Below are 25,725 nucleotides of genomic sequence, written 5' to 3' on the forward strand. Positions count from 1 at the left end.
GCTTAATCATGAAACCTACGGTAGCCCTGAAGTGCACATCAAGAAGTCACTCATCACAAAAACATTTTAAAGATCACGACAACAATTGATAAAGTAAAGCAAATTAAAAAAACAGCATTAGATTTTAGAAAACAAAACAAAATCCCTGAAAAGAAAACTTAAATAACAAAAATGAAAAAAAAAACATTTTGGAAAACGAAAGTAATTTCCAGAAAACAAAATTAATTGTTAGAAAAATGAAACAGAATGACAAACTGGAAAAGGTAGGTTAGTTACTGGATGATTATATGCAGTATTGCTTCCTGACAAATACCATTCAGTTGAAATGATGGACAAATGCCATCATCCAATCAGCGATGTTTCATGGTACCTGCTTTTTCCAGTTTCTCATTGTTTCATTTTTCTAACATTTCATTTTGTTTTCTGAAAATTACTTTTGTTTTCCAAAATATTTTTATGTTATGTTTTTTTATGTTTTGGTTTCTGGAATTTTGTTTTGTTTTCTAAAATGTAATACTGATTTTTTTTATATTTGTTTTGTTTTTTAATTGTTGTTGTCGTTATCTTTAAAATGTTTTTTTTGCATCGATTGTTTTGCTGATGTGATTTGCTCTTCAGGGACACCGTACAAAACAGCAGAACTTTGATCAATCAGGGACTCTCATTTGGCAGTGACATAAAGGTGGTGTCCTTTCTAAATCACGGAAATTCCAGCTGGCTGTAAACCCAAACTGCAACATAGACAAGAAATTAATAATTGCAGTTTGTGCCAGGCCGGAATGTGGTTAGTCTTTCATTTATCAGAATAGAGCTGTGAAAGTAAAAGCCTGAGGCAAGATTCATGAGATTCGCGACATTTTAACATTTCGCACAAAGCCTCTTCTACCTGCAGGTGGTGGACAAGCGATAGCAAAAAGTAGAAAAGCAAAAAAAGAAGCAGCCCCTCTGTGCTTGTCTGGTGTTAACACCATGGGTTGAATTTGTGATCATAAAACCGCATACAGCGCGTTCTTGAATGCACAACGCATGCTAGCTGTGAATGTAGCATTATGCTAAAAGCACGTTCAAGAATGCCTGTTTACATGCCTGGTGTGAATATAGCATCATACTCGGTAGTACTTTTTTTGTAATGATGATAGGGAGTGTTTTTTTCCCTCTATCTTTTGAAGCCATCCTCCAGTGGTCATTTGAAGAACTGCAACAGTTAACAAAAGTATAAAGTGGAGGTTGAAAAGAGAACATGCGGGCTTTGTCACCGTAGTTTTCTAAGCTAAATATTAACAACACTAGAGAAAACTTTACAGAAAAACGATCTTCGTCCTCAGCATTTAAGACGGTCTCAAGCCTCTACCAACTCTCAAGTTGGAGCTCTTCCCTCGTGGTTCGGAGCCAGCCTTAATTATCCACCTGACTGTAATTAATGCAGCAGGCTCAGAGGGAGCTGCTGGTGGTGTTCTGATGGAACTATTTGTGCGGCTTCAGCAGCATCCTCTTGGTGCAGCAGCAGTAGCCCTCCCCCTCCGCAGCCGATCCAGCAGTATGCCCGACGTTCAAACGGAAGCAGGCGCTACCATTTTGAAACACACCACCGCTTAGGTAAGATGGTAGATGGTTTCATTTCTACTCGTTCTCTCGTGTATTGTTGTTTCATGCGCTGGTAAGGGTGTAGTTTAACCCCGTTCCGCTCGAAGTCGGACTGTTTTCATGGCGTTTGTTCCGTTCTCGGCGGAACGTGTGCTGTTGTTGTAAGTGCTCCGTCTTGTATTAATTCCATTTGCGGGGAAATGTTGCTTGTTTTAAGCTGCTTGTAATGTAATTGATGTTTCGGTCAACAATTCTTTATCATTTCAGATATTAATCTTTTAGATGCGTGTTTTATTCCCTTTTTTCGGCGGGCTGCATTGCATGGTTTAATTCAGGCATGTGGTGTCACGTCTTTGCCTGTTGTTTTGCTCAGAGCAGCCCGCGAGCCTCGCGCCCCTTCCAATCCTTTCACGGTTAACTTTAACGGTGACCGCGGACGAGGCTCTACGGCGAGTACGAACAACTCGACTCGGGGGTGTTCGTCTTTTCTCCGGTTCGTATTGACGCGAATGGACAGATGTGTTGACTCAGCGCCGTGCTACGTCATCACAAAGTCCCCCTGATTTATGCCTCAATTGAACTCGGGGCTTGTTCACTGGCCAGTCTGCGCGTGAGCAGAGCATCCACGGACGCGCGCGGGAGAAGGACTTCAACTGCCTGAACCTTCAGAGCAAAGCAGAAATGGCATGGCGTTTGTCCTTTGGTTTACAGTCTACCATAAAAGCTTCAATAGAGGAACCTGTTAGCTTCATAAAAACTTCTTTTTTATGAAGGAAATCCACGGTAGTCCGTTCAGCATAAACAGCCGTTAGGTTATAGGTTATCATCAGTGTAATTGCAGGGAGATTATGTTGGAATCTATGAAGTTATGCTCCAAATTGCTCTGTTTGGATGTGTGACTCATGCTGTGGAGATAATTTCAGGCAGGAGATAAGTCTTAAAGCCATATAAACGTATGTATTATTAGGCTTGAAGTGCTGATAACTAGGGCTGAGTTAAAAACAAAGGTTTTGTTTTTTATGTTTGAAAAAAAAGGATTTATCAAATCTATGAATTTTTAGACAAAACAATCATTTATTTTGAAAATTCTAAATTCTCTTCACAAAGTTATTCCTTAATTCAGAAAGCATAAATAGAAATTAGAAAATTAATTGAACAGTGAATCAAAATGTAAATAACCTTTTGATTGGTAATAAATCAATACTCCCATCAGGCAATAAATGAATTGATACTAGAAAAAGTTATTTGTGCCAAAAAAGCCCATGAATAGTCAAAGTACAAGAATGCAGTTGCAAGCATCATATAGTACTGATTAAATAAGTCTGATTAACTTTAAATAAAAAACCCCACTCCCATGATTGTTTTTGGCATTTTCTCATGATTAAAGACATATTTAGAGAAAATTAAGCTCAAAATTCCATTTCTGAGTATTTAGTAAAATCATTGTGAATCAGTATGGCCTTATAGCGATGCCAGCTTAACGTGGCATTGAAACAAAACTTGGCATTGATAAGTAAATTATTTGAAAATAAATGACAAGACTTGCGTTTTTAGTCATTTACTTTTCTCTTTTTTGCACCATATATATTTTTTACGCTATATTATTTTTACCACGTCCATTCTCTCTCGATTCTCTTTTTTCCAATGCCAAAGAGCTGACACAGTTTTAACATGTGAAGGGGCGGAGTCTGAGGGGCTATGCCTTGGATTGCTCATATATATCTATAGATATATTCATTCATTCATTCATTCATTCATCTTCTTAACCATTTATTCCCTTTCGGGGTCACGGGGTTGCCGGAGCCTATCCCGGCCACTTGGGCGTAGGCAAGGGATGCCCTGGACTGGTCGCCAGTCTGTCGCAGGGTGGAATATACTCAATCACACATCCACTCACTCTCACACTCACACCTATGGACAATTTAGAGTTGCCAATCAACCTATGTAGCATGTTTTTGGATAGTGGGAGGAAGCCGGAGACCCCGGAGAAAACCCACGCATACACGGGGAGAACATGCAAACTCCACACAGAAAGGTCCCCCATTGTTGTGTTTTTCATGTCCCCCAGCCGGGACTTTAACCGGGGCCTTCTTGCTGTGAGGCAAGAGCGCTAACCACTGCGCCACCGTGCAGCCCTTCTGTAGATAGATAGATAGATTAGGGGTGTAGCGATACGCTAAATTCGGTTCGATTCAGAATTTCATAGTGCTTGGTACATTTGGGTTCGGTACTGCTGTTTAACAAATCTGCCTGATATGAACTGCTATTTTATGAATTATTTTATTGTTATATATTGTGTGGTGTGTGTTTTCTATCTAGCTAAAAACTAATGCAGAAAATAATTGCTTACAAAATGCATTTATTGGTTTTACACAACAATAAATAAAATTGACCTATGTAGGTGATCTGCTTAGTAAAATAAGAAACTAGTAGCTGCCAGGAACCAAAAATTTTGCATAATTAACACTAGCCTGAAAAAAAGCATTTTAACGTGCACATTTTTTTTGTAGTAGACCCGATTGTTACAGTCGGTTGATGCCGCTTTAAGTTCGTTAACAGATTATATGTGTTACCTGTGGCATATGCTATCTTTGTGTAACAATGTCAATACACAGCATTCGACTCATCCAATTGTCTTTTTCCTTCATGGATGCTGACAACAAAGTAGGAAATGTTCTCACACAGGAGAGTGTAAGGAGATGTTGACATGCTTACTGTCCGTCACCTAATAGCGTCTCGGAGGAAACTCATGGCTAACATTACTTCCGCCTAGCGCAAAGTTACTACAGTGGGGGGGTTAGGGCCGCCTATAGCCACTAAGACTTATGGGAAGTGTGAAATCTTGTGTCGAATCCTTCACCATCACTGAGAGAGCTATGAACAGAAGTAACGTTCATGTTGTAACGCTGTTCGTGTGTTCATAATAAATGGGTTTTAATGCTGGAAAGAAGATTACTCAATCTATTTCTCTGTCTACTCTCTCTGAGACTGAGGGCGAGTGGAGAATGGGGCAAGGACAATCAATGTAGCTAGTTAATTAGCAACTTGGCTCTCGTTTCCCCGCTATGAGTGACAAAGCAGCTGGGTCGTTGCAATGTATATGCGGGGAAAAAAAGAAATAACATATTAAAACGGAACTGAAGTGAACCGAACCGAAACTGCCGTACCGAAACGATTTGGTTCAACTACGTGTATCGTTACACCGATAATATAGAGTGCATCTCGTTTGCATGCCGTGGGGGAATCTGGAGAGCTGTTTGCAGATGCAATGGAGGCTGCAGACAGGTGGAACACCCAAACAGCAGGTTTGTTTTTCCCCTCTTTGATCTTTGTATGTTTCTAGGTGTAACTAGGCCTGAAAAATTAACCTCAAATTTATCGTCTCATCTGGCAAAATACATCGTTAACAGTGATGAACAGCTAGCTTAAATGTTTACTCACAGGCTAAAACAGGCAGATGACAATGTGAAGTTTTAAACAAATCAAATAACGTCCTGTACCATCATTGACCCAACCGATGGAGCATTTTATGCTAGGTGCCCGATTCCTGTAGTCATGGGTGGATGAAAGCAAAGAACTTATTAGCAGTACTGCTAACTAGTCAGAGCTGCAACAGCTGAGAACTACAGCTTTTCTGTTATCATGGTTCTGAATCTTAGAAAAGCTTGCATTTATGCTTTTATTTTGATGTATTTCTCAAAAAAAGTTTCATTTTTAATTATGGGAGCACAGCCCAATCTTCGCTCACGTCCACCTATTGCTTTTAACTTTATTTGTTTCCTGTTATTTATGCTCTAATTATTTACGCCTTCTTATTAAATAGAAACTATTACCAAGTCAGTGTAAGAACTTGCCATAGTAAACATTCAGTCAAGGAGGAAGCATAGACAGAGAAACCATTATATTTAAGTTATGTTGACTTTGATTTAAATAAAATGGTTGCATTATAATGATTTCAGTTTTTTTGTTTTCTAGTCATGTTTATTTATTATTTAATACTATTTTAGGAATGCTGCTTCTGCCACTAGTCAAGTCGCCACTGTCCAGGAGGAATGCCAACTCATGGAGACGTCTTTAGGGCAAAACGAAAAGGAATTTCAAACCGAATTCACTCGGACATAATACACTGAACAAAAATATAAACGCAACACTTTTGTTATTACTCCCATTTTTTATGTTATGAACTCAAAGATGTGAAACATTTTCCACATACACAAAATAACCAGTTCTCTGAAATATTATTTACAAATCTGCCTAAATCTATGATAGTGAGCACTTCTCCTTTGCCATGACAATCCATCCCACCTCACAGGTGTGCCATATCAAGATGCTGATTAGACGGCATGATTATTGCACAGGTGTGCCTTAGACTGGCCATAAGACAAGGCCACTCTGAAATCTTCGGTTGTATCACACAGCACAATGCCACAGATGTCGCAAGTTTTGAGGGAGTGTGCAATTGGTATGCTGATAGCAGGAATGTCCACCAGAGTTGTTGCTAGGGAATTGAATGTCCATTTCTCCACCATAAGCCGTCTCAAAAGGCGTTTCCGAGAATTTGGCAGCACATCCAACCGGCCTCACAACCGCAGACCACGAGTAACCACACCAGCCCAAAACCTCCACATCCAGCATGTCCACCTCCAAGATCGTCTGAGACCAGCCACTCGGACAGCTGCTGAAACAATCGGTTTGCATAACCACAGAATTTCTGCACAAACTGTCAGAAACCGTCTCAGGGAAACTCATCTGCATGCTCGTCGTCCTCATCGAGGTCTCGACCTCACTCCAGTTCGTCGTCGTAACCAACTTGAGTGGGCAAATGCTCACATGCGATGGCGTCTGGCACGTTGGAGAGGTGTTCTCTTCACGGATGAACCCCGGTTTACACTGTTCAGGGCAGATGGCAGACAGTGTGGGTGAGCGGTTTTCTGATGTCAAGGTTGTGGATCGAGTAGCCCGTGGTGGTGGTGGGGTTATGGTATGGGCAGGCATCTGTTATGGGTGAAGAACACAGGTGGATTTCATTGATGGCATTTTGAATGCACAGAGATACCGTGACGAGATCCTGGGGCCCATTGTTGTGCTGTCACATCAGACATCACCTCATGTTGCAGCATGATAATGTATGGCCCCGTGTTGCAAGGATCTGTACACAATTCTTGGAAGCTGAAAACATCCCAGTTCTTGCATGGCCAGCATACTCACCGGACATGTCACCCATTGAGCATGTTTGGGATGCTCTGGATCGGCGTATACGACGGCGTGTTCCAGTTCCTGCCAATATCCAGCAACTTCGCACAGCCATTGAAGAAGACTGGACCAACATTCCACAGGCCACAATAGACATCCTGATCAACTCTATGCGAAGGAGATGTGTCGCACTTCATGAGGCAAATGGTGGTCACACCAGATACTGACTGGTTGTCTGAGTCCCCTGACCCCCTCAATAAAACTAACTGAAGATTTCAGAGTGGCCTTTTCTTGTGTCCAGTCTAAGGCACACCTGTGCAATAATCATGCAGTCTGATCAGCATCTTGATATGGCACACCTGTGAGGTGGGATGGATTGTCTTGGCAAAGGAGAAGTGCTCACTATCACAGGTTTAGACAGATTTGTGAACAATATTTCAGAGAACTGGTTATTTTGTGTATGTGGAAAATGTTTCACATCTTTGAGTTCATACCATTAAAAAATGGGAGCAATAACAAGTGTTGCGTTTATATTTTTGGTCAGTGTAAATGCCATGCAGTGTGAAATCAACAGACTTCTGTCTGAAAATAATTCTTTAAAAGAGGAGTAAGACAGTTTGCAGTTAAATGAAGATTCATTTAAAGATGTTGATGGCAAAGTCAAATTCTACACTGGTCTGCAGAACCTCTCACTATTGCTTCATGTGTTTAGCTTTGCGAGTCTGCACATTAATACACTAGTTGCAGAGCTCTGACCAAGTTTCAGCCCCTTATTCTAACACTGATGAGATTGAAACCAAGATTTGTAAAGAAAGTAGCTATTACTATAGATTCCGTTGAGCTATTCATTGACAGACCATCAAACCTCAAGGCTAGAGCGCAAACATGGCACACTTCCAAACATCATAATACTGTTAAATCATACTCCACAGGGTAGGATTTCTTTTATAACGTTATGGTAGAGTCAGTGACAAACATTTAACTGTAAATTGTGGCATCTTAGACAGTTTTCTACCTGGTGACCTTGTACTTGCAGACACAAGTTTTGACATCAATGATTCCATATGCTTATTATGTTTACAGGTAAAAATAATACCAGGTTTTTGCTAATGTCAGGATTCTTGTGGGAAAAGTGATTGGATTTGTTGGACAAAAATAAAAAACTTTGTGTGGTCCCCTTTCAGTTGTATTTGTCATCAGTCAAGAAAATGAGGAATGGACTCTTATTAACAAAAACTTGTGCTCTCACCAACTTGTCTTCCCTAATTGTCCAGTTTGAGTAATAATGTAAATACATGTATTAAAAATAAATGAAATGTTTATATCAACAAAAATGATGTATTTAATTGTGTTTGGTCTTTGTTGACTACCCTGTAGATCGTAAGATTGTAAATGTGTCCATGCAATCTAAAGCATCAGTTGTGAGAATATTTCTTCTCATCCATGATGGTTTGCAAATCAAAATCTCAATTAATTAAGCCTTAAACAGGGTTCATCCACAAAACGGTTCTAAACATTTATGGACTGTGTGACAGTCCATAAATGCCAACAGCCCTGTGAAACAAAAAAAAACAGTAAAAATGACACAAATGTAGAGTATGAACAATAAAATGTTGTACAAAATGTAAGTAATTATAATAGGTACAAAAATGCCAAGTACATTTATACAAACTTAACTAAAAACAGTGGATACTGTAATTTTAAACAATACTGCAGTTGGGGTGAGAACATCTTTATCTGCTACCGATTTAGTATTCATGTGCACTTGTAGGTTCCTCATAGTAATATTAGTGAGCAAAAAAACCAAACAACCAAATCTGATTAAATGTTCAACCAAAATCTTTTAATATAATCTTCTTGCATGGGTTTCTGGTTTCTAATCAGTCTTTTCCTACATTCAGGATAGGGCCACTTACTATTAGGAGTTAAACATAATATAGCGTAAAAAAATAATTTAACGGGGGGGAGAGAAAAGTAATCTACTAGAAATGCAAAATAAGTTTGACTTGGAAGGCATACTTTATTCAAGTCTTGTTGTTTTTTCAAATCTTTTATTTTTCAGTGCCAAATTTTGGTTTCAAACAAGTTGAAAACAATGCTGTTTAAAAAAAAAAAAAAAAAAAGCTGGGTGGGTCACAAGCTCCCTGCTCTGGGGGGTGGTTTCAAATCTGTTGGAATTGATTTGAGAAAACAATCTGTTCTGCTTTGTCTGGTTTTTATCTACAGGTACTTTTCAGGAAAATGTTTGGCATTGTAAAATTTGAAAATCAGCCCCTCTCCCACTTTTATTTTTTCTGTCTATGAAATTAAAGAGCAAGAAAAGTACACGGTTTCTATTAAATCAAAATTATGCAAATGAACACAAACCAACACACGCGATAAGTCATTTAAAGACACTGCGACCGATGTGAACAATATTTTATTTACAGTCAATACATTTCAATTTCTGCCCCGGCACTAGCACTTAAGGGCGTTAGAAAAAATCGTTTCGGCGATATATCGCGATAGGTTATTTGGCAAAACTCAAATGCTGTCTTTCAAAATGCTGTAATGACGAAATTAATTATTTTTGAGCGTCCTTCAGCGGCTGGCTCTTGATTTCCACTTTAACATCCAGCCACTAATTGGCAGCAGAGCGCACGGGGCCTCTTTGAGGAGCTCTACACCGCACAAAACAGGAAGACCTCAGCTACAGGCAGCTATTTTTGTTATGAGACATGTACTACTTAGTTTTCACTTTGGATGGGTACTGAACCGAATCTCTGTGCCATGTTGCTGCCAGTATAATAGAAAAACGCGGATTGCGGTGCTTTGTAGCGGACTCAGATAAGAACGAGTGAAGCAGTGCAGCTGCACAGCAGCTAATGCACGTAGCACCACCAGGCAAATGCTGTCTGCAAGCGGGCCAAAGTTCTGCAGAACCTCCCAGCAATAGATTCTAGTTTAACAACCTGATGGATCAGAGTGATGTGTACAACGTTCTGAAAAAAGGCCAACATTGTGTCGATGACCATTACCAATTTACTTCCGCGTGTGAGAAAGCGGGACTGTAGGTGTGCAGTGCAGACTGATTTGTCAACAAAGCGTCTTCACCAAATTAAAGCAACTTTCTTTCACCCTGTAATGCTGCCTTTACTTTACTTTATTGATTCTGGAAAGAATTTTTATTTTTGTTTTACCCTTCCTTTTTGAAGCACCGTTTAGGTTCCTGATCCGTTTAAAAGTTCTGGATAAGCTACATTAAGCAATATTGAAAATAAAAAGCACTTTATTTACTTATACTTATTGGTTAAGGCACATTCATTAAATTTTTTTTTTCTTATTGTGAAAAATATTTAGTTGTGAAAATTAGACAATGTTGACTGTTCCCTTTATATATTTTAAGTTACCAAAATAATAGCCCGTGACAGACTGGCGACCTGTCCAGGCTGTCCCCTGCCTTCGCCCACAAGTGGCCGGGATAGGCTCCGGCAGCCCCGTGACACCGAAAGGAAACTAGCGGATTAGAGAATGAATGAAAATAAAAGCAATTTGAATTTGCTTGAGAATGAGAGAAACGGTTGCAGTGCTTAGCATTGTGATCACTAAATAAACTGAATTTGAAAATTTTATTACAATGGAAGACGTATTTAAATTCGGGTGGAGTTTTTAAAAAAAAAAAAAAAGAAAATGTGTTCCGGTAGATTATATCGGGATACGTATCTGCCAGACTCTTGCCAATACACACACCTACTAGCACTCATTATCATCTATGAAAGAAGACTTTAGCATCTTATTCAGGGCATAGAGATGGGCTTGGTTCAGTTATTCAGGGTTAGCAATAGCTTTGACATGGAACATAAAGAGTGTGTAATGTGCTTCTCTGACTGCTGTCATTTGTCATATCCAAACAAGTGCATCCCGTCACTTCCCCCTCTCTGCCAGATTAATCCATGAGGAAAAATATCGCTTTGTCCTCTCACTGTGGCTGCTAAATCTGTAGCAGCTGGCAGCAATCCTGCTCACTTCATTGTTTTCTTGTCCCCAAGTGTGGTCAAACACATTGGTCCTCTGTTTTCTGTGCAGCGCCATGGACAAAAGCCACACAGTCAAGCTCTTCGTTGGCAACCTGGCGTTAGACACCACCCAAGAGGAGCTGTCGGCCATCTTCGAGCCATACGGCCAGGTGGTCAGCTGCAGCGTGTTGCGACAGTTCGCCTTTGTGCATCTGCAGGGTGAGGGCGCCGCGGAGCGAGCCATCAGGGAGCTCAATGGCCGAGAGTTTCGTGGTCGGAACTTGGTAGTGGAGGAGTCCAGGGGCAGGCCACTGCACTCCACCAAGGTGTTTGTGGGTAATCTGAGTGGCATGTGCACCACCGAAGACCTCCAGCAGCTGTTCCAGACTTTTGGGAAAGTTCTCGAGTGTGACAAAGTCAAAGGTACGACTCCAACCTGGTCTCTGTTGTTACAAAATCTCTTCAACATGTTATGAATCCTTTTGTATGTTAACATGGAGCTTATAATCTAAATATTTTCAAAAGGTCAGGACATTGATGTTCTTTTTTATGCAAGTTTAATAAGGTATTTTTACCTCAAAACTAAAAGTCTCAACTTAAAGATGTTTTTCTCTCTGGAATATCAGTAGTGAGCAGCTAAAAAGACCATTATGTAATTTAGATTTATTTATTTTTGAAAACAAAATAACAAAGAAATATCTTTTCAGATTCAATCAGTTGCATGATCTCTAGCATTTATTTGTGATTTATAGGGTGTGTCCAACTTTGAGGGCTTCCTCTTTCAATGGCAGTGGCCTTTGAAAGAAGTCCTTCGTTGAGCGGTTAGGCCGGATGTTAACGGCTGTGAATTTGGATAAGTCTAGCCTTTAGTTAATTCCAGCCGTTACATCGGTGAATGTCCTGTTGCCTAGCAACCGTGAGTCCCGAACAGAGAGGAGTAGTGAATCATGCATGGAACTCAAAATTTTCCTGGCTTATTTGATCCAACTTTTAATCTTGGAGGTTTAATAAAAAAGGTGTTCTCTCTAAATCCGGGTCCTGCTTCACAGTCCGCCATTGTTGTCAGAAAATCTCCGGGTTTGGGCGCAATTCATCTTTGGTTGTGGATAGCATAGAACGATGCACCAGACCAATCCTTGAATTTGGGGGAAAAGAAGGCCGTATTCGATTGCCGCATTTGAAGGAGTCGTTGAATTTGGACAGCACTTGCTGCGTCGCTGACGTAAGCAAACCAGGAAGAACGCAACCCTTTGAATTTGGACACAGTCAGCAGCAGAAGTGGGGACGGGAGTCAAATGACTTGGACTCAATTCATTCCAAGTCATGAATTTGATGACTCTAGACGCGATTTGGTCTTTCAGTTGCATAATGACCAGTGGGTTCTAAATGAAAGCTAATCGCTATCGGCTAATGGTTGGCTGCGGGAACATGAAACTACAGTAAACTCTCTGCTAACATTATGTTGTATGGGTGTGCAGAAAGCTCTCTGTAATCAGACTGGACACAGATTACTTTGACACCACTCAGATACCCGACACCTGCAGCAGGTCACGATTTGGGTCTTCTCATATAACAGGAATGGGTGAGAGAGGAGCAATCATGGCGGCACATGCAGGATATGTGATGTTTTTTTTTTTGTTTTTTTTTACAAATTTTGTATTGGTGGTGTGCCATCAAAATGTTGAAAAATAACTCAATTTCCTATTAGCTCAAACTGTGCCTGTGAAAATATTATTGCTTTGTCATTGAAAGGACTTGAGACGCTTTGAGTTGGGACTCGACTTAGACTTGCTTTATGAAGGTAAATATGCTCCAAAAAGAACGCACTTGTAGATTTAATGCAGGGCTCCAGACTAACTTTTTTCACTAGGAGCACAGTGGCCCCTAACTGAAAATTTTAGGGGCACAACCAGAAAATTTAGGGGCGCATACCGTAAATCAACATTCTAACAAAATCTATTAATTTCCACTGTATTACTAATAAATACTTTAATAATAGATGCAGAAATTACAATGTGCTGTTTCTAATTCAGTGTCACATTTTATTCTGCACTTTTGAAGATGCAACAAGAAGGTAAACTGACAAAAGCATCGCTGTCATGACAGTACAAATAAGTAAAGAAAACGGATGGAAAATTATCTTTGTGACACCAAATAGGTGCAGCCAAGATGCACAACAAGCGTGTTTGAGATCACCCAGGTGAACTCAACGCTGCGCAGATCACCTGGTGTGTGACATATATTTTTGTTTTTGCTCCAACATTAACTGTCAATCATCACAAAAATATCGCGAGAAAGGGGTGGGAGCAAGGGGCAAACCTACCCGGACACAGCTGGAAATTTAGTACTGAACTGACTGAAAGCTGCCCTACAGACTACAAAACAATGCATTATGGGACATGTGTCCTGATGGTTTTTGTAGTGGAGTGATTAATTAAAATAATTTAAAATACCAATTCATTAAAAAAGGCTACATACATTACAAAATATTAAAATAATCAAAATATATAATAACACAGATCATACTAAGGGGGAGAGGAATATTAAAACTAAATTGAATGTTAAGGACTCCAATTTCCTGTTCTCCTTCAGTCTTGCTGCAGATTCGCTTTCATCTCACAGCCCCCCCCCCCCCCCCCCCCCCCCCGGTCTCCCCAACGATCCAGACGAGGCGCTGGTTCATCTCAAACACGTCTATCGTTGCATTTTCCCCAAGTATTTTCAGTGAGTCTAAAACTAATGTTGTTTTTGCTCGAGCGTGTTTAAAGTTCAAGCCCCGTTAGCTGTCACGCATGTAGGTGTGGGACATTTATTCTCCTCAGCTGACCCGTCTCCCGCGGGACGGGGGCGGTCGGTGTGCTGCCGTAACCCGTATGATGCGCCGCCGTAACCAAAACCTAAACCTTCCTCCGGGTCTGTGTGACCCAGAGAAAAGTTCAGCACGGACTGCATGTATTTAGAAAATTACGAGCAAAAAAATACGTTCTAAAGGAAAGTAAGGAACTCCTTAATGTGGTCCGGGGAGGGAGGGGGCTGTCAGGTTTCCTGCTTGCAAAACCCTGTCATTGTCACGCCCCCAAGAGTCATATACCCCACTGTGATTGGTTGGTCAGCTCTAGGTCCCTCCCCCTCCACGCATTTTAGCCACTCACAGTGACTTTCCCTATTCTCACACGCAGTGGCCGCCTCACACACAGGCATCACGCGAGAGTGTACGTGCTCGCGTTTCATGAGTATGTGCGCGAGTGTGTGTGTCTGCCTGCGTGCGTGTGCGCTCGCGTCTCATTGATTATTTCATTGATCATTGACGTGCCCCTTCCACGTTTAATGTATAAAAAAATACGAAGGGTGGGGGAGGCAAATTTACTGGTCGCACATGTGCGACTGGATGTAAAATTTAGTCGCACACTCTCAAATTTTGGTCGCAAAATGCGACCAATTGCTCGCAGTCTGGAGCCCTGTAATGTGAGAACTTGTAACATAGAATGTGAGAACTTGCACACCAAAAATCTGCATCTGTGTGTAAAAATCTTCTGCTGTGAACTGACAAATTCCCATTTGCATGTGTTCATTTAGAGTTACAACTTCAAATCTGTGATTACAACTGCTCAAATGTGCTTCTGCGTGTGCTCGAATCTGCTGGCACAAATCACAAGTGCGCTACAACTGCGCTCTGAATTCTGACAAATTCTTTGCGAGAAACTTGTCAAAACTGATGTGTGTCCGAAAATGGAACTAGGGGGGAGGGAGGGTTGGAGGAGGTGGAGTCAACCAATCAGAGTGCAGGACTCGGAGAACTTGGTCAAGTTAGAAAGGTCTTCACAGATTCGGACTTCCTGCTTCAATAACTCTTCTGATAAACGTTCAAATGTGACAGCAAGTATCTCAATCATTTTAACACAGAGTGAACCACAAATGCATCTCAAAAGAAAAAAGTCAATTTTTTCCTGCATTTTAATGAGCTTTAAATGCCGACATGCAGGGAGACGGATGCCAACGGACCGTCAACAGGGAAAATCATCTTTGTTTTTACACACAGATGAAGACTTTTGGTGTGCAAGTTCTCACATTCTATATTACAAGTTCTCACATTAAATCTACAAGTGCATTCTTTTTGGAGCATATTAACCTTCATATTGCTTGCTTTTGACTCTAGACTGGAGGACAAAGACTTGAGGCTTACTTGTGACTTGTAAAACAATGAATTGGTCCCATATCTGTTCTGCAAGCTGTCCCACTTAATGTGAGAGATCTGTAATGATTATCATAGATACACTTCAAAAGTTGAATATTAAAAGAAATCCAGGAAATCCAATTATATTATTTGTGTAAAATAAAAATTAGTATTATGGTGCAGAAAATAAATATTTAGTCACTACAAACAAGCAAGAATTCAGTTCCTCACAGACCTGTTATCTGGTTATCTGTATAAGCTGCCACACCCTTAAACAGTTCAAACTGCAACCTCTTCACAATGAACAAAACTGGAATGAACCAATCTACAATAAGCACACAGCTTGGTGAGAACAGATCAACCATTGAAGAAATTATTAGAAAATGAATGAAATACAAAATCATTGACAATCTCTCTCCACCTAGAGCTCCATGTAAGATCCCACCAGGTGAGGTTCAAATGATCTTAAGAACCACGAGGAGACATTCCAGAGCTACATGATGTTACTATGTGTAACAAAATTAATGTCACTAATTCAAATCCTGAAGTTCCCCTGACTTAAACCAACACATGTCCAGGCCTGACTAAATTTCTCCAGAAACTAACTTGTTGATCCAGAGGAGGATTGTGAGAATGACATGTCGTCAAATGAGACCAAACTGGAACTGTTTGGTTTAAAGGCCACTCGCCTTGTTTAGAAGAGGAAGAACATAAAACCTGCTATGAAACCCACCAATTCAGTTTTATTTCTAAACAGACTAAACTACACTGGGCATCCCTGCCCTTAGACCTTCCTAAGGAAAAGTGGTTTAGCAATAAAAAAGAAGACCTAGCCTAATAATACTGCTCTGAATTATCAACCTATAATCACACATGGGATATTGGGTTATTGCCTTATGGTAAATGTTACTTGCGTAAGTAAATGTTGTTAGGGAGAAAATTATTCCTGATGTACTGATTCTGATCATGTGTGCAACTGAAATGAAGTCTCTTTGCAGGTTATGCTTTTGTTCACATGGAAAACAAGGAAGATGCTCTTCAGGCCATTGAAGCCCTCCATGGCACCTCCTTTAAGGGCCGCCCCCTCTCTGTAGAGCTGTCAAAGGTGCAGCCCAGCAAACAGGCGCCGACAGGGAAAATCCCCTGTGTCAACTGTGGGAAGCAGGGCCACTATGCCGGAGAGTGCCCCGTGGGCAAGCCTTCTCTGGAGCAGTACCAGAGTCAGGCTGCTGTCTTGGCTGCGGCAGCGGCTGCAGCTGCTGGTCTGCCTCTGCAAGTCCAACAAAGTGTGCACAACTCGGTCTATAACACCTCCACCTTTGACCCCACATATGCTGCTCTGACAGGGATTACCACGGGCTCGCGTACTGACGGGAATCCAGTGAATCCAGCTGTGTATGGGGCCCTGGCCAGTCAGGTGTACGGTGCCAACGTTGCCAGTCAGCTTTACGGAACAGTCGCCAGTCAGGCAGCTCTCACCTCCGGGGCCACACAAGTATACAGCTCCATGGCGCCCAACATCTACGGGCAGATGGCTACATCCCCTGCAGCTGCTGCGGCAGCCGCCGCCTATACAACTCCAGTTTACACCCCAACAATGGCCAACCACCCCGTCTATCTAGCAGCTGCACCCGGTATGGAAGTTCCAGCAGGGGCAACCGCGGTCAACCCCGCCTACAGTGTTGCCTCGGCAATTTACGGCACAGCCACACCAGCCTACGCTCATATAAGCGCCTTGGGAGCCGCAGACCCAACCACGGCCCTCTTTGAGGCTGCCAGACAGGCGCACTACTTTGCCCAAGGCCATCAAGTCGTGGCTGAGCAGCAGACGGCGGCTGCTGCAGTGGCAGCTGCTGTGGCCAAGTCTGGGGAGAGGGATCGCAGTCCTCTACGGAGGTCGGCACCTCTGCTCCCAGACCCCGTAATGAAGCCATTTATATACCAGAGGGCCAAACCCCGCAGGCCGCTGCTGCCCACACCGGCTGGCCGTGCAGCTGAAGAAGCAGTAGAAGGCGTGGAAGACCCCATGGCCAGGTAGGACATCCCTCTGAATTGTACCATCAACAGAATTGGTGATTTTTGGCCTTCATGATACATGTTACACCCCTAGACAAGGGTGTTACATGTTGGACCTTTCCCTTTCAAATGACTGTATACTTTTGCCTTAGTTTTCAACAACATTCTTCTGCTGTGCTTCTACCCTTGTCTTCTTAGGTACTATGCAGAGTACTACCAGCAGCTGCAGCAGTACCCCCAGTTCCAGTATGCCTACCCACAGAGCACAGTGACAGCCATTCCTGGCATACCGGGGGTCCCGGGAGTTCCCGCAGTACCTGGGATGACTGCCCAGCCTGTCGCTACATTGGATGCCCTCAGGCCAGTGGTCCCCACCGCTGCGGCAGTAGCAGCCGCCATGGCTGCGCCCAGGGTGTATGAGCCGCCGTTGCCGCCGCCCGCGCGCAAGGAGGCCATCCTCCGCCGCCCCGAACTCTCCCTTCACACGCCTGAGCCCCCCTTTCGATAGTCACACTCAACTGTCTGCCCTCCCCCAGCTCCTCCCTCTCTGCCCCGAACCCCCTATCCCACCCCCACATCACCTTTTTTCCACCCAGACTTGACCTTCCAGCAGTTGTGTGTTTGCGTGTGCTTGCCTGTGGGGATAATCTGCAGTGTGTGGGTGGGGCTATCAAACTGGGAGGGGGTTGGGGCTTTTGGGTTTATTAACCTGCTTTACGAGGGACCCGACCTGTTCACCTTGGTCCATCTTGCACACACAGTGCAGCCGTTAAAGGGAGGTTCCCGTCCATTCTGCGGGCATTCTCTACGCTTCTCAGTTTTCTGTTCTTGTTGTGCCAGTCTCACCTTGTGCCAGTATTAGACTGACCCAGTCGGTCGTTTCATATGCCTTTATTTCTTTATGATGGTTTTCTGAGGCCAAATCTCCAGTGAACATCTGCCATGCTCCTTTTCGGCCTAGATGATCAGTTAGGGCAGCTAGTTTGAAACCTTTTTTGCCTTAAGCTGATATGTTTCTATTTGTAACCAGATGGGAAGCCAAGGCGCTGCACTGGATTGTGTTCAACGGATCCAAGGTTCAGGGTTGCTTTTTTATTATTATTTATTTTTGTTTGGGGTGGGGGGCTGTGTGAATGCCTGAGACGCTGTGAGCTGTTGACTTTGCAACACACAAACGCATTGTCGGAGTCCAAGCCTAGTCTGGGGGGGGGCACACGTATATGCGTACTGCACTGTCTGTTGAGATACCCCTCTGGGCCCTTCCCCTCACTTCAACTGTCACACTGAAAGACACTGCTTCACCTCTGTCCAACCTACCTCTTACTGTAAACTTCAGCACCGACTCTGTTCCCTTACATTTCATCCGGTTCATGGACTTGGAAATATAGATAGCATAGAGCAAAGCATAGATTTGTTTTTGAAGAGATTCTGCGTCAATTCTTTCATCGTATTCAAAGGATTTTTGTTTTTTCTTTTAGAGTAAACAATAATTTTTTTGTTTATTTGTAGTATAGTTTAAATACAAGTTTTTATTTTGATGTAATGAACTGTAAAAGTACAAAAACAATTTCTGTGACTACTGAATTAACTGTTTACAAAACAAATTCAAACTGTATTCTTTTAAAAGTAATGTGACGCAGACAACCATGTGCCTATCATTCTCAAGTAAAGTGCATTACGTGAAGGGATCTCCTGTTTTTTGTTTAGTTTTTGAAATGCTTCAGAAGTACACAAAACCATGCAGGCTTTACTTCCTCCAAGCAACACAGCTTTGCTTTTTTTCCTCCTCAATCCATGATTTTCATGTTCAAAGGTTTTAGACAAAAGCCACAAAGTCAGCCTGGCAGGTTTGAAAGAACCTGCAGGCTTAAAGCAGAAAACTAGTGATGGCACCAATGAAGTCAGAGATGGGGCAGTGTCTTCCAGTCACCTGAAGAAACCTTTTGGGTCCTGAAAAATCCCAGACCTGCTGTTGTTTATTTTTATCTGTTTGAAAATTGTTGTCTGACCATATAGGTGGGATTTGCCACATAGGGATAGTTGGGATGGATTTGAAAAAGATCTGAACCTCCGACTGCATGTACATTTTGCTTTATAGACCTATAAAAGTGGGAAATGCCACCTATTTAGTTCCATTTAACTCTGATATTTTTTAGTTTTGTTTGACAGCAGTCTGAAGCACACACACACTCTTGAGTCACCTTACTGCCTCATCGATACCCCTCTCCCATTTGTGTTTTTGTTTTTGTAAGTGGTTCAGTAACGTCTGCATCTCCCAATATAATCTCTGTGTCCTTTATACAAACACATACCAGTTTGCATCCTTTGTAGAAATGTGGTTTGCGAAAATGTCTTGTTTTATATGTATTTTTTAGAGAAGAATTTTTTATTTAGCCTTTTTTTATAGGGAACAGAGAAAATTAAAAATTTTAAAATTTAAAAAATCTGCATGCTTTTTATTGAGAACATGTATAATATTAATCTTATTATAATAAAGAATGTTGGCTGACTGCTGTGATAAAAGAAAGACGAGGGTTGGACATTTCCCCTTCTTGTTTATGTTCTTTTCTACTATCTGTTTCTTTCGTTAATACTGGCCAGAACCATTTGACTGGGGGACCGAGGGGGAGGCAGGTGTAACTGCTGCTCCAGCTTTTCTCTCTTTGGTCAGGGTAAGTTCGGGTTGGAGCTCCTTCCTCTCTCCAGCCCCTCAAATCCAAACCTCTTTAGGGCTTTTTTTTTTTTTTTTGGTAGTCGTTTATCACATTCCTGCAAGATTTGTGGCCTTCCAATTGATTTCTTTTTTTGGAGAAATGATTTTACTGACATTGAGAGCTGGGGAGAGGCACACAGATGGAATGGCCTGGGTGCATTTTGATCTGTGGAGCAATTCTGTCCCTGGGCTTGATGGGTGTGCGTCTGGTCTGGTCTTTACTCGCTGCACCAAGTTCCTCTTCATGTGTCTCTGCTCATTCTACTCTTTGACTTGCATGTGTGAAAAACTGTAACTTTCCTGGAAAGAAAGCACACACAAAGAAAAAATCAAGCAAATAAACAAACAAACAAAAAACCTAGACAGTCCAGCTCTGAACTAACCATGTCAACTGAATTAGGTGGCCTGGAATGACCCAACGTGAACCACGGGGACAACATTTAGCGCAACGTCATCACAGCGGAAACTTGTCTCCCTCTACACTACCAAGGTAAATGGAAAAAACGCCACCCCACCCACCCCACTCCCCCAGGAAAAAAAATGTAAGCACTGACCTCTCACTCGCCTCCCTTCCTTTGACTGTGCCTTGACCAACCACCACTCCGCTCCTACCCTCTTTCATCAGTACTCCTTCTACCCGGTCTGCTACCTCCCCTCACCCCTCCTCTGCTGCATTGGCAGTGCTTACCTTCATGTGCAGATTTTAGTACCTCCTCCTATAGTTCAACATGATTTTGTCTTTTGTAAAAACAACCAAAACTCCTCTGAGTGGGACTTAGCATTGGACGATACAATCTTTGATAAACATAACATTTTATCAAAATATTAGGTGTTCATTTCTAGTCAAAGAGTCGCATCTCAGGCCGGAAGGTCTCAGTAACTTTTATAGTCTGAGACAGTTCAGCAGCAGGTTGTTAAAAATAAGTGGTTTGTTGAAATGAGTTTTGAGGAGGAAAACCTCTTCAACAAACCAAAAAGAGAGAAACACAAAGTTTTTGACATTAGTGATGAAACAAAAATCTTGTATCAGAAACTCAACTTTTCCTCAGCCAAGCATGTTTGTGGGAGCATGATGATTAGGGTATTTGTTCTGCTGTGTCAAGTTTGCACTTTTGCCTTCAGCATTGTCAGTTAACCATTTAACACCAGAAATTTTGCCAGTGACACCTAAATATACACTTCCTTTGACTCGAAACAGCGTTTACTTGATCAGCTAATTCTGGCACCAATATATGTGTCATTACTGCGAAAATCCACTTTTCTTCACAGTCAGCTGATTTGCGTTGATCGTGTACGCCCTTCACTACTGTACTACATCAAACTACTTCAAAATCCACTGGGATAGCATTGATTGCGTAGACGATTGAAGAGTTGCAGTAGTCTCAAGAATGTCAACACTGGAGCTAAAGCTCTGGTGTTAATGGGTTAAACCAGCAGTTGGCTCCTTATGGACATAGTCTCTATAGTCATAGTCCTTAGTTTTATACTTTATAGCAATCAGCTATTGCATCAATTGTATCGCCTTGTTTCCGCAATTGTGTTATCTAGGTTATACTAAGGTTGGCCAGTTTAACTTGCAACTGACAGCGATAACTTCAACGAACCTCTAAGTGGTGTTTATACTTTTCAAGTGATTCTGTTGTTTGCTTAAAAATATGTGTAAATTGTGAATCTATTCCCACTCTGTATTTTGGGAATTATAATACCAAGTAGAAATAATTAAACCTTGCTTACAACCAGGCAACTCTGACAATGACTTTTGGAATAAATATAAACGTAACATTGCTTTCAGTTGGATGATGCTTGATGAAGTGTTCCAGAAATTACATCAACTGGTAATTCTTCCGAGCAGTGTTTAAAAAAAACAATTTTCTGGATCAAGCTTGCTCCGCCATCGTGTATTCCAGTCGCTCTAAATAAGTAAAGCTTAAGTGTTGCGATATGCACGCGATTGTACTATGGACGTAAAATTCCAATTGCGGATGATGTCATCAGCTTGTCACATTTTGCAGCGAATAGTGCAATTCCCTTCCGATTGCCTTGTGACCAATGCGATCCATGTAATTAATAATCACTGAAGTATAATCCATGCACAACAGTTCAGGTATAAGGCACAAGAGTTTTTTATTTACTTAGCATTTGTTATCTAAATAAAAACATCCAACAGCATTCTGGGCTATTTCTGATTCTGGAGGCCAATAACTAAACTTTTACTGCCGCTTGAGTTGGTTCCAGCCAGACGTCAGTCAAAAAAATAGATTTTCTTTACATTTTGTATTTTACACTTTGCTGCATCATTTTGACTCAATTAAAGGAAAATTAAGTCTTGAGGTTTTTTCCCTGTACCAAGATTAAGTACAATCACCTGATTTTTACAGAAGGAGAGAATGCTATTGTCTGCATATGACTGTGTACTTCGGGTTCTCCTTGCTGGGGGAGGGGGTCGTGTAGGGAGGTTTGAGATCTTCCCCTAAGACTGGGTCCGGCCTTGCATCAGCACAGAATGCGGTTGACAGCGCCCCCTTCTGTCCTGCCAATGTATGAGCTTGTGTAAGCAGGGTGTTTGCCGTGTCATGGCGTGCTCGTGTGTGCCAGCAGAGCGTCCTCTCTTTGGTGCCGTTTCACTGATCCGCGAGGCTTGGGATTCTGCGGACACACCCTCACCCTTTACCCTGCCAACAGTCAACTTTCGTCCAACGCCGCCGAACTCGCCGCCTTACCTCTCCCTCCCCTCCCTTCCCCCTCCCTCAACACCCTTGTGTCCCTCTGCGCCTCTCCTCTCTGTCGTCCACAAACGACGCTTATCCCGCCGCCACCGCCGCCGCCACTTTGGATCTAGGTTTTTTGGCAGAAGCATCCACCTGGCCCAAACACACACCCCCCCCCCCTCCATCCTGTGACTTTGGGGTGTCAGGAGACTGTATGTGCAGGACGGGTTGGACTTTACCTCACATGGAGCAGTGTTTTGTCCTCACATCAATTTAGATATCAACCAGCTCCTCCTTTAAGTTCCAATCAGAAATGTCCTATAAGACACTCCCATGGCAGTGAGGCCCCCAACCTGACCTGTAGATTCTCATCAATCTCAGGACTCTTATAGGACCTTTCTGGTTTGGCAGCTGGTAATCCTGGGTGAAGGTGATGAGCCCTGACTTACTGAAGAATTTTTACTAGAAATAAAATGAAAAGCTACTTTACTTGACCCTCACAGCCTCTGTGGGGGGAGGAGACAAGGAATAGAGTTGAAAAATGAAAACGTGATAAAGGATAGCAGTTAATTATTAGGTGAGTTGGTGTTTGATCCTATCAGCTCCTGCTAGTGGAGAACCACACTGCTACGGTCGGAAACCTTTCCCCCATTTACTTAAGAATTATCCTTGATCTTTTAAACCATTTACAGTGGCTTGCAAAAGTATTCATATCCCTTGAACTTCTCCATATTTTCTTACATTATGACCATAAATATAAATATATTTTTAATGGAATGGTATGTGAAAGACCAACACAAAGTGGCACACAATTGTGAAATGGAAAGAAAATTATACAAGAGTTCAATTTTTATTTTTTTTTACAAATAAAAAACTGACAAGTGCAGTGTTCAAAAGTATTCAGCCCTCCTGAGTCAATACTTTGTGGAACCCCCTTTTGCTGTAATTACAGCTGCAAGTTTTTTGCGCCATGTCTCTACCAGCTTTGCACATCTAGACACTGAAATCTTTGCCCATTCTTCCTTACAAAACAATTCAAGAGAAGTTAGATTAGATGGAGAAGATTTGTGAACAGCTGTTTTCAGATCTTGGCACAGATTCTCGATTGGATTTAGGTCTGGACTTTGACTGGGCCATTGCAACACATGAATATGTTTCATTTTAAACCATTAGATTGTAGCTTTGGCTTTATGATTAGGGCTGTTGTCCTGTTGGAAGGTGAATCTCCTCCCCAGTCTCAAGTGTTTTACAGACTTTAACAGGTTTTCCTCCAATATTTCCCTGCATTTTGCTCCATCCATCTTCCCATCAACTCTAACAAGATCGCCTGTGCCTGCTGAAGAGAAGCCGCTCCAGACCATGATGTTGCCACAAGCATGTTAGACGGTGGGTATTGTGTGTTCAGAGTGATGTGCAGTGTTAGATTTCCGCCACACACAGCACGTTTAATTTTGGTCTCATCTGACCAGAGGACCTTCTTCCAGATGTTTGCTGGGTCACTCACATGGCTTATGGCAAACTGTGAAAGGGACTTCTTTTCTTTTAACAATTGCTTTCTTCTTACCACAATTCCATAAAATCCATATTTGTGCAGTGCACAACTGATCGTTGTCCTATGGACAGATTCCCCCACCTGCCGTACCTTTTCCATTTGGGGATGATGGATTGAACTTTGGTTCGGGAGATGTTTAAAGGTTGGGAAATACTTTTATAGTCTAACCCTGCTTTAAATTTCTCCACAACTTTATCCCTGACCTGTCTGGTGTGTTCCTTGGACTTCATGATGCTATTTTCTCGCCAATTTTCTCTTTCAAACCACAGAGACTGTCACAAAACAGCTATATTTGTACTGAAATTAAATTACACACAGGTGGACTCTATTTAGTGATCAAGTCGACATTTGATAAGTCACCAATCATCAAGCAACTTCTGAAGTCAATTGGATGCACTCGGAGAAAAGAGGGGTGAATACTTCTGAACTCTGCACTTTACAGTTTTTTATTTGAAAAATAAAGAATGAACTCTTGTATAGTTTTCTTTCTACTTCACAATTGTGTGCTACTTTGTGTTCATCTTTCACATAAAATTCCAATAAAATATTTGTGGTCATAATGTGTCAAAATGGGGAAAAGTTCAAGGGTATGAATACTTTTGCAAGCCACTCTCAGAAGAAAGTTTTGCCTGTAATCCTAATTTGCTAACAATTTGATAAATGGGGAAAAGTTTGTGCCAGTTTTCCAGACTGCTGATTCCATATCAGAAGTAAGACCATCCTTCCCATCCTCCATGAACAGATCACACTGCATTACAGCCTCCAACTCCTCTCTGTTTCCCAATCACAAAGGCTTTATCAGGAGCTTGCCAAACTGGGCTTCCAGTGCTTTAGTAAATGCTGCCATGCGTAATTTGAAAGAAGAAGAAAAAAAACTCCCAATCTCACGGTGTCATCTGGCAAATTTCTCTGCCCCTCTTCCATGTGTGGCTTCAGCTGGAAATATCAATAGAAGCTTCTGTTGTGCTGGTTCTAATCCCAGATGTGAGATAAACATGTGCCCAGCTTGATACTCTTCAGAAGGGTCCTAAACTCATACCAACCGCAATGCCTTTATTTTGTAGGATAGATTAAGATTTCTTTTTTATTATATGAAGTCAGCAGCAGCTGGGTTTTACTCTCAGCTGATGCCTCAAAGCTGACGGGGAGGAAATAAACCGCCTCCTTCAGAAGATAGTTATACTAAACATTTGCTGGCATGAGTTCCTCTTTGAAGGAGCTCACAGTATTAAAAATGAAAGACTTCCTGAATAAGTCAGGCAGTGGCTTCCTGGTAGCACAACAATGTAACCACAACAACCAGCTTAAAGTAGAGAACCAAACAGTCTCACCAACACTTTCCATATATGTATATATGGGGGCGGGCGGTTAAAATATATTATCTCAATAAAAGCAACAATCCAAAATTTAGCAAAAATGAGCTTCAAGATGAATGTAAGGATGTTTAATTTGACCAACTGTTAGTTTAGTTTACTGTGAATGACTAGTCATGGTTATACACTTGTAACGATATTGTATGGTTATGTATGCATGCATGTATGTACATATATATGCCATTTAATATGTATTTCTGGAATATCAGTAGGCATGCACGTCATAAATAAAAATTCTTAAATAATGATGGCTAGATCTCTTATTTAACAGAAATGTTTGCAGGAAGATCTTTGGATGCTTTGAAGACAAGTTTTGGATTTTAAAAAGTAATCCCTGTTTTTACTTGTTGGTGTAGGTAAGACCATTAAATATATATGAGAACTGGACTAACGCCTCAACCCCCTCATGTTCCGAAC

The 25,725-nt window shown here is 41.7% G+C and overlaps 1 protein-coding gene across 6 annotated transcripts; it reads left to right on the top strand.

The window, feature by feature from the left end:
* Positions 1-1,338: 1,338 nt before the first annotated feature.
* Positions 1,339-25,556, top strand: LOC101158309 (RNA-binding protein 4). 6 transcript variants are annotated; one of them, XR_002875224.1, is made up of 6 exons: positions 1,616-1,745; positions 10,843-11,195; positions 15,945-16,980; positions 17,161-19,634; positions 20,076-20,165; positions 22,274-25,556. XR_002875224.1 is itself a non-coding variant. In XM_023965778.1 (4 exons), the coding sequence occupies exons 2-4, from the start codon at positions 10,847-10,849 to the stop codon at positions 17,468-17,470; spliced, it is 1,695 nt and encodes a 564-aa protein (XP_023821546.1). In that variant the 5' UTR covers positions 1,339-1,596; positions 10,806-10,846; the 3' UTR covers positions 17,471-25,556. The 6 variants fall into 6 exon arrangements, 3 of the variants coding, with proteins under 3 accessions (XP_023821546.1, XP_023821545.1, XP_023821544.1); XR_002875223.1 differs by having other exon boundaries at positions 17,161-20,165; XR_002875222.1 differs by having other exon boundaries at positions 20,076-25,556.
* The last annotated feature ends 169 nt before the right edge of the window (positions 25,557-25,725 follow it).

The sequence above is a fragment of the Oryzias latipes genome, chromosome 18, assembly GCF_002234675.1.
Source record: "Oryzias latipes chromosome 18, ASM223467v1".
Taxonomy (NCBI): Eukaryota; Metazoa; Chordata; class Actinopteri; order Beloniformes; family Adrianichthyidae; genus Oryzias; species Oryzias latipes.